At 39.4% G+C, this 9,775-nt stretch overlaps 1 protein-coding gene across 10 annotated transcripts in view; it reads left to right on the top strand.

Annotated features, from left to right (window-relative positions):
* Positions 1 to 804: 804 nt before the first annotated feature.
* Positions 805 to 9,775, top strand: part of LOC148854084 (phospholipid-transporting ATPase 3-like) — a 139,452-nt gene continuing 130,481 nt past the window's right edge. For 3 of the 10 annotated variants that reach the window (XR_016094866.1, XM_088941141.1, XM_088941134.1), the window contains exon 1: positions 1,415 to 1,828. Coding sequence is in view for 5 of the 10 variants with exons in the window: in XM_088941134.1 (XP_088797260.1) it covers positions 1,634 to 1,828 (195 nt within the window). In the remaining 5 variants the exon portion in view is untranslated. Of the gene's footprint in view, positions 846 to 1,390; positions 1,829 to 9,775 lie in introns of those variants that run through there. The other 7 variants (XM_088941139.1, XM_088941137.1, XM_088941140.1 and 4 more) reach the window with 6 other exon arrangements.

Raw genomic sequence — 9,775 nt, 5'->3', positions numbered from 1 at the left:
GTTGCCCTCAGCCCATTTTGACTGGCAACAATATCCATCTTTGATTTTGAGGATAAATAAAGCTTGTGCATCTCATGGGTCCTAGTATATAGTTAAATTGAAATATATATATATAATACAAATGAGAAAAAAAGTAGTGCTATTAAAGGAGAGAGTTGATGACATAATAATGAGGAGAGATTATTAAAAAAGCAATGGAAAAGAGGAGAGAGAAAGAGAGAAATAGTTAATGATGTTTTAATGAGGAGTGTTAAAACTCTTAGAGTTGATTAATCATTTGAGTTATTTTGTTTGTTTTTAGAATTAAAAAAAATAAGAAAAAAGATAAATAGTTTTCATAAGAAACTAGAAAAGAGATAAGTGGTATGAGAATAATTGATAGAGCACTTTTATAATATTTTGGAGGATAAGATTAAATTCGCATCGGATCCTTCTGCATTAAAGGCAGGCTGGAAGGATCCGGTAAACTTACTGGTCGTTTCGCCCGAATTGGAGCGTCAGGAGAAAGCGTGCCATCAACGTAAAAGAGCATGAAGCGCGCCATCAACGCTAGCAATAGCTTTTCCGTACGACTACGAGCGTTTCCTTCCGTTCCGATCATCACTCTACAAGAAATACGCTCATCCTGGTCTCCCCTGTTGCAAATTTGCGCCACTTGTATGGTTAATAATCGTCACGTCCTATTGAACACGCTGCACCCTGCGAAAAGGTCGAGAAAACATTGATAAAGATCAGACGATTGAAAATGATCGATCCGATGGACGATAGATAACAAGATTCCCAAATCTGTGACAGCCGGCATCCCAATTTGTTTGGACGATGAACACTCAACAGTACCCAATCAGGTGGGTTTTCATCCAAATTCCTCGGAGGTTTTGATTGGTCATAGTCTTTTCCCGATATCATGTATTTTCGCATCATAGATTTTTCGTAGGGAGAATGACCAATCAGCCCAGATCAGAAATTTATAATCCCAAAGTACAGGAGAAATTCACGGGTAGGAATTAGGGTGTGGTTTATAGGGAGGAGAGAGATAGTAGTAGGGGGGTAGAATTTAGAATTCTGCATCGTGTGTATCTGTACTTGTCCGTTTTTCCTATAACGAACGTGTGCAGTTAGTTGGTCATTTGGAGTCCCGGTCCCAAACTCCCAATCTTTAGCGTTGCTTTATTGGGCGGGTAATTTAACCGCCAACAATCCTACGCGCATGTTATGGTGTGGGGACAAGACGACGACATTGAATCGCAAAAAACGGCTTCCTCGTTTGTTTTGGTTAGTTACCCGCTACAGGATGGGGAAAAGGACAAGCGAGTGAGCGGCACGCGCATGAAAGATATTGAACTTGGCACTAGAATAGAATTAATAGAATAAAAAAAGAAAAGATATAAAAGGGGGCAAAATCAAAATGCAGTTAGGGGGTGTGTTGAATGCACCATTACTGGTTATCGTTGGCGCTAGTCCGTACATAGAGAGGAGTTAGTGCACGAGGGAACGACGAGAAAATTTTGATGCGTTAACCGATCCAATCCTGGTTTTCATCCCCCTGCTCGTCGTTCTCTCTCGTTTTCTGAATTCTTTGTTTTTCTTTTCTTTTTCTTTTTATCTCGATACGTGTATCGAGCTATATTCTACAATGAAAGGATGGGAAAGAGTTAGGTCGTCGAGATCACGCATCGCTGGGTCCAGAACCATTTCCAGGACCTCATTTGGGAGCGAGAGTCGGTCTTCTTTGCAAACCGTTCGTCTTGGTCGGGTCCAGCCCCAGGCGCCCTGTTATCGCACGATCTACTGCAATGACAGAGAGGCCAATTTACCTGTTAAATTCAAGGTTGGTTTAGATCCATCCCTGATCTTCTGTGTTTATTCATCTTTGTTTTTTCTTTTTCATTTTCTTTTTATCTTTTTTTTTTTTTATGGATTTGACGATTCGGAAGCAGTAGCGAGTTTTTTTGTATATTTTGTAAACTTTTTGAATATATCACTATCTCTTTTTTTATTTTAATTCTCCTGGTTGCCTTTAGAATTATCGAGTTTGTTGGTGTTGTGATCGAAAACGGATTTGGCTGTAAAATTGCGTAAGAATTGGATTACTTCTGCCATTTTATCGTATAGTTGGAAGATTTTGATAACTGTAATTGAAATGTTATGCGAGTTTTATGCACTTTGCACCGTGGATTTCGTGAACAACGATGTTAGCAAGGAATTTGATATTAACATGTTGACATCGTTATAATGTTCTGCTGATGCTCCAGCAGTGCTGCAACAGAACTTTAATTTGTAGCTCAAGTTTATTGCAGCCAAGGGTTAAATGACTTACCTCTCTGAGAACAAGTTTGGTCAAAATATGTTGTCTGAAGAGCGGGTGCGACTCTTTCTTCTGTTATTCTAATATATCTTTCCACCATTCCCAATGCCTGAACAACGCTAAAATGTAACAGCAATCTGGATCTCTCTCTCTCTCTCTCTCTCTCTTTGATACATTGCCTAAGCATTGGTGAAACAAAATATCAACATGCCCTTTTTGTGAGGTTATATGAAATGTTCCTCTGCAAAAAAAAAAAAAAAGCCTTTCTCTAGTTTTCTGAGGTTTATGGTGACAATTCTTCCAATTCCATATGCATATGGAATATTTAGGCTCTTTTTATGAGTATGTATGTGGCAGTATGATAATTCTTCAAACTTCCTTTTTTTTTTAATCGTGCTGCCAATTGTTTCCAGATGGAGCAAATACTATGCACTTTTTGGTTAAGGTAGCATGCATATGGAACACTTAAGTTGAACTGAAGGGGTACACCAATGATTCCTACTGTATGGAGTAGAGTTTTTTTTTTTTTTTTTTTTTTTTTTTTTTTTTTTTATGAATGCGATTATCTATCATTGTGTTTTTTCAATCAAGCAACTTTTCAATCATTTTTTGTATGGAGTAGTGTTTGGCAATCAAGAAACAACATGCCCAAAAAATGAGTATGGCAGAAATGCATATGCTGAGGTGAATGAGTGGACAAACTAGAAAGGATAAGAAAAATGGAAGTCATTTGGATGGACCCAAGAGTATCTCAAATAGGTGAGATAACATGTTATGCCTAACTCAACTTCAGGTATAGATAAGGCCTCTGCAATACTTTTGGGAATGGAGACACAATCAATGGCAGTCAAAAAGGCACGAAATGAGGGTGCAATCTTTCCATAGGACAAGTGTTGCATAAAAACCCAAGAAAACAGATTCGAATGCCACTCAAAATGAAAGTAAAACAGAGATAAAGAGATCAAGCACAGAGAACATACACAAATTTACGTGGTTTGGCTTATGGCCTACACTCACGGGCGAAAGAGGAACAGAAATCCACTATGAAGTTGGTAATGGAGAAGAAATATAGAGTTGTGCTTTCACATAAAACCCTAAGCCCCAAATACATCCAATGTCTCACTCGTCTCTCACAAGACTCGGACACTGTGTACAAGAGAGAAAACCCCCGAAAATACATAACTCTCGTATTCAGTTCGGACCTATAAGATGAATATGGGTCGGGTCCATACCGCCGTGGAGGCTGCACCCCCGCACCAAACTTGCCTTCGGGTTTTCAAATTAATTCGGAGTGGATTCATGAAGCGGGTCACCACAAAGAATTCAAGGCACAAACATAACAACAAGAATTGGACAATAGGATGCTTAGTAGTACATGATCTAACTCTTTTCTATGAGCAATTGGGACATCAAGGTCATTAATAGAATCATCATCAACAATAGGTTCAGTAATGTCAAAGGGAAGAAGGGTACCTGGATTTTCCTTCAAGGAGTTAGATGGTGTTGGATGTATAGTCTCAAGCTGCTCCACAGCCTTTGAATTCAGCTGTCCCTTACGGTGCCTCAAGAAGATAGGAAATGGAGAGGAGTCAGGAATAAAGGGAAGAGGAATTTGAGGAGCTTGCCTCTCCTCCTTCACATTGTTCTCCCCTTGAGGAGAGGCTTGGAAGAAGGATTTAGATTCATAAAAGGACACATCCATCGATACAAAGTACTAATGTGTGACAGGATTGAAGCATTTGTATCCCTTCTAGGAAAATGGATAACCCAAGAAAACACATGGAACAGATTTAGGATCCAATTTACCCTGGTTTGGAGGTAGATCATGAATAAAACATTTACAACCAAACACACATAGGGGAATAGAGAATAAAGGGGATTGAGGGAAAAGAAGTTGATGTGGGGCCTTGTATTGCAAGAGGCGTGATGGCATATGATTGATAACATAAGCTGTGACCATCACAACATCAACCCAAAAACGTTTTGGAACATGCATGTGAAGAATCATACTGCGGGCAACCTCAGTAGGTATGTTTACAGGGCCCCAAACATAAAAAAAGACAACATGGAAAGGCAAAGTAGATCTTTTATTATTTGATGGAAAAGTTGTTCTACATGCCTACTCAATTGACACATTTGACAATGTAAACTAGTGATGGACACAAACTTGAACAACTCAGGGAACATAACTTTTAAAGACTTAAAGGACAAATGACCAAGGCGGTTATGCTACAACCATAGTTGACTTTTTTGTAGACTAACTCATAAGACTCACAAAAGCCAATGCCGCAGGACCAGCTTTATTCTCCAAGATGTAGAGGCTATCAACCATATTTCCTTTACCAATCATCCTCCCTGAGGTTAAATCCTGGAAAACACAAGAATGACGAAAAAATGTTACACAACAGTTCAAGGATTGAGTAATACTGCTTATTGATAACAAATTAATAGGAAGTTTGAAAACATGAAGGGCATGGGTAAAACAAGGCCATCAGGACTAACAATAATGGATAGAGACCCATCAGCAAGTCTAACTTTATCTGTTCCAGAGAGAAGAGTGTAGGTCTGAAATAAATTTGACTTGCTAGTCATATGGTATGATGCCCCTGAGTCAATGATCCAAGGTGACTCAGGAGCAGAGGTACACACATGAAATGCATAAGCACCTTTACCTGATGTAGAAGCAAATGAAGTAGAAGGGGTAGGAACCTACCTATCCATCTGCCCGAGAGTCCTACCATACAATTCCAAATAATCTTTGAAGGAGTTAATGATGTCTTCCTTGGGATCAGAACCACTAAGATGCTCTTGGGAAAATCCTGTAGCCAAATTATCTGGTTGGTAATCTTATGTAGCTAGATTTGCAGAAGTAAATTTCTTTTGAGAAGGCTTCTTTGAAGTGTCTTGATTCTTGGTTGCTCACTTGGGCTTCCCCACTAACTCCCAACAAGTTTCTCGGGTGTGTCTAGGCTTTTTACAGCACATGCACCATAATTTGTCCTTGTCCTCACTTTTCTTTGATTATCCCTTTTTCATTCCAATGTTACCCCCTCTTGCAGCCAAGGCAGTAGGTTGCTCCCCCTCAGAAACATTCATTAGATTCTTTTTGCTCTCTTCAAATTGGACTAGGGCATATACTTCCTGAACTAAAAGAAGTTTCCTGCTTTCTAAAATCTGCACCTGAAGAGGTTCATAAATAGGATTTAGCCCATGCAAGAAAGCAAGTACTCGCTGTTGGGAGACAAGTTTTTTGTATGCTTGTGCATCCTCATCATTCTTCCACTCAATAGTCTGATAATAGTCCAGCTCCTTCCAGACAGATGTAAGGGTTGAATAATATGTAGATAGGCTACGGTCCCCTTGCTTACAAGTAGATGATTTTGCTTGAAGCTGATAAATCTTGGCAAAGTGCCTCTGTTCAGAATAAGTTGCCTTGGATTATTCCCAAATTTCACAAGCTGTGTCAGCTTATATGAAATTTTTCTTTACATGAACAGCATGGAACCTAACAACCATGACATAACCATGCTGTTTTCTTGATTCCATCGATCATGTTCAGCAGTACCAGACTTTGGTTCTTTTATTTTTCCACTTATGTAACCAGCCTTCCCCCTACCTGTGATATACAGTTTGATGCCTTTGGACCATTCCAGATAATTTAGGCCATCAAAGGGGGTAATAGACATAGAGAAATTCATGTTGTCCATTCCCCCATTTAGGTTTCCTTGATGGGAAGTAATACCAGAGGTTGCTGAATCCTCAGTAGCCATTTTTCTCAAAAAACTTTACTGCTGATTTTTCAAAAAAATAGACTGAGACAGAAGGTTTGTACTTCTATAGTTTAAGAAGGCTTCAAATATAGGTTTATCCGGACTGTAGGTCAATAAACCTTAGCCGAAACTCTTCAGCTTATAAGAGGAGACAACCAGCCCCTACAACCTCAAAATTGTGACATTCATAGTGGTCAAACACTTAGAAATGTAACATTACATACCTGGCTTCCACGACCTACAGTCCATAGAAAAAACTTAGGAAAAAACTCCTTACTGCATTTGGCTGCCACCACATACCTAGGAAAACTCCTTATTGCATTCGGCTGCCACCACAAATCTAGAAAAAGCCTTTACTGCATTTGGCTGCCACCACAAACTTCTTGGTACAGCAACCAAGAGAGAAGAGAGAAAAAAACAAAGACTGAAGGTTGCTCCCAGACGAAGAACACAATGGAGTCTTCACCTCCTCTTCCAATCGAAAAAGATTTTTGTAGAGAAGATGGGTCGAATGGCCCATATCCTTTTTATCTTTTATGTTCTTTGTTGTAATGGGCCTTAATCTGGGCCTATTCTTTCTTATGTTATGTCTTTTTAATTTTCTGCCCAACTAAGGGCTTCTCTGTAAATTACCAAAGTTCAACTTAATAAAATAAAATTAAGGGTGTAAGAGAAGAGATTATGTTCGAAAATCTCTCTTTGAACCCAAGTTGCCGCCACCTTCTTCTTCATCTTCTCCCCTCTTGAACTCTGATTTCTGCTACATTCTTTTGATTTGTGCATCTTTGTAAACAGCCCTTTCTTCTCAAAAGGCTGTTTTTCTTCTTGGTATCAGAGCAGGCTCGTTTTTCCCCTTTTTTCACTTTTTTCCCCATACACTGTGTGTATGGAGAACTGAATCGTATGAATAGTTAAAGACACCTTTTTCAGCCCAGTTGTTAGTGGTTTTTGGAGAGAAGAGGACTGACTTTGTCGCCCCCTTGACAGATTCAAGTGTGTTGCTCGAAACCCTAATTTTCTAGAGAAATCTGATTGTGGGCCCCACAGGGAGTTTGACCTAGGCACTCAGTGACTGAAGGCTTTCTCATTATCCTTCTTGAAGATCGAATCAAGTGGATTGGTGTTCTATGAAATCTACAAGGAGCGGCTGAATTTTCTCCGTTTCTCCCAGCTTCTGGGTGTGACGCAGATTACTGGTATGGCTGCATAGAGGTGGGCTCACAACACAGTTTTGTTCTGTCTTCATTTGGTGTTTTTTGAAGTTGTTTGAAATCATTTTTGAGGTGTTTAAGAAGATGAACGCTTCAGACATTGAAAACAAGCATGTTGCTGAATCTGGACAGGTTCTAGGAGCCTCTGTAGACTCACTACTGGCTGTGACCACAGTCAAGCTGATGGAGCTAATTATCTGTCTTGGTCACAATCAGTAAAAATTCATATTTGTAGTAGAGGCAAGTGGGGTTTTATTTCTGGGAGAAAAAAGGTTCCTTCGGAAGATGATCCATCATATGGAAAATGGATGCAAGAAAATCATACTGTTATTGGGTGACTTGTGAACTCAATGCACCACAGATTAGTCAGCACTATTTGTGGATGAATTCAGCAAAGGAAATTTGGGATAGTATTGCTGAAACCTATTCCCAAAAATTAAATGTGGCCAGAGCTTACAAGTTAAGAAGTGATGTGAAGAATTTAAGATAGGGGGAGAAACCATTAGCTGAATACTTCTCAACACTGAAGTCTTTATGGCAAGAAATAGATTTGATAGGAGTTGTAACCTAGGACACCACTAATGATGCTGAGACCTACAGAAAACTGGTTGAGAGAAACAAAGTGTTTGAGTTCTTGCCAGGACTAAATCCAGAGTATGATATTACAAAACAAAATATTTTATCCAAGGATAGTGTCTCACTGTCTCAGGCATATGCCTTGATAAGTAGTGAAGAAATCAGGAGACTTGTCCAGATTCAAGGGGCTGGTCTAAATGATCACTTTGCTAATATGTGAGTGAAACCCAAGGGGGTTGCCGGGACTCCAAGTAGCTCAGGGAAGAAATAGATTGTCTGTGAGTACTGTAAAAAGCCAAAACACACTAAAGACAAGTGCTGGAAATTGCATCCTGAGCTCCTACCACTTCGGTTTCAGAAGAAGCATGATAATAAAAGGGCAGGGAGTGCTAATGTTGCTCCTGGTACAGATAGTGACAGATACCAAACTGAAGAGATGACGGCTAGTGTGCAGTTAGCAGCTATGAAGGCAGAATATGAGAAGTTTGGGAGGATGATCAGTCACCTAGAGGGTGTACTTTGTTTGTTTCATATGCGGGCTTCTGCCAATCATGCAACCATTTCAGGTATGTGGGCTTCTGCCAATCATGCAACCATTTCAGGTAATCGTAGGATCCCTTGGATTATTGATTCTGGTGCTTCTAATCATATGACCAACATTTCTACTTTGTTTGTTTCATATGATTATTTCCTGGACGTGATAACATCACCCTAGCCGATGGCTCTCTTGCCCCTATCTCCAGCAAGGGAACCATCAAGGCTACAGACTCCTTGGTTCTTCCTTCTGCTCTTCATGTACCTAGACTAAATACAAACTTGTTATCTATAAGTAGCCTAACTAAGTCATTAAACTGTTGTGTAACCTTCCTCCCTTTCTACTGTGTTTTTCAGGATCTAGAGTCTCAAAATGTGATTGGGAGTGGCCGTGAGGCGAATAGAATATACCTGCTAGATACTCCTAGACAGTGCCATGAACAACCTAGAAAAGCTGCTTTTGGGTCTACATCTATAGAGTCCATCAGTCGAGTCATGTTATGTCATTTTTGTTTGGGTCATCTTTCTTTTTTTTTGCATTAAGTCATTTATTCCCAGAACCGTTTAAGGGAATTAGTTTGTCCAATCTTCATTGTGAATCTTGTGAACTGTCAAAACATTGTAGAAACAATTATCCTTTGAGTAATAAAAGATATTCTCCTTTTAATATTGTGCACTCTGAAGTGTGGAGGCCTAACCACTTACCCTCTATGGATGGTTACAAATATTTTATCTTGTTCATTGATGACTTTTCTCGGTTCACTTGGATATTTTTGATGAAGTTCCATGATGAAGTTCCCAAACTTGTGAGGCAATTCCATGAATTTTTCCTAACCTAATTTGATACCAGGATTAAAATTTTCAGATCTGACAATGCAAAAGAATATTTTGAGAAAAACTTGACTTGCTATCTCACTGATTTAGGGGTTATTCATCAAAGCTCTTGTGTTAGGACCCCAGAACAGAATGGAGTTGTTGAAAGAAAAAATAGACATATTGTTGAAGTTGCAAGAAGTATTCTATTTGCCTCACATGTCCCTACAAAATTTTAGGGTGATTCTGTTCTCACTGCTACCTACCTTATAAACCGTATGCCATCTAGGGTTTTAGGGTTTAAGTCTCCCTTCAGTCTCCTTAATCCGGACAAGGATCTTTTTCCTATTCATCTTCGTGTCTTTGGCTGCACCTGTTATGTACATATCCCAAGTGTTCAAAGACATAAATTTGAACCAAAAGCCCACAAGTGTATCTTCCTTGGTTATTCCCCCACACAGAAGGGTTACTGTTGTTTTGATCCGAAGACTGACACTTGATATGTCTCAATGGATGTCACCTTTGATGAGCTTTCTTCCTCTTATGGTTCCTCCTTGGAGAGACAT

The sequence above is a fragment of the Nelumbo lutea genome, chromosome 4, assembly GCF_056320005.1.
Source record: "Nelumbo lutea isolate HS-2025 chromosome 4, American lotus-T2T, whole genome shotgun sequence".
NCBI classification, from domain to species: Eukaryota; Viridiplantae; Streptophyta; class Magnoliopsida; order Proteales; family Nelumbonaceae; genus Nelumbo; species Nelumbo lutea.
Note: the sequence above shows the minus strand (reverse complement) of the source record. Positions and strands in the feature narration are given on the sequence as shown.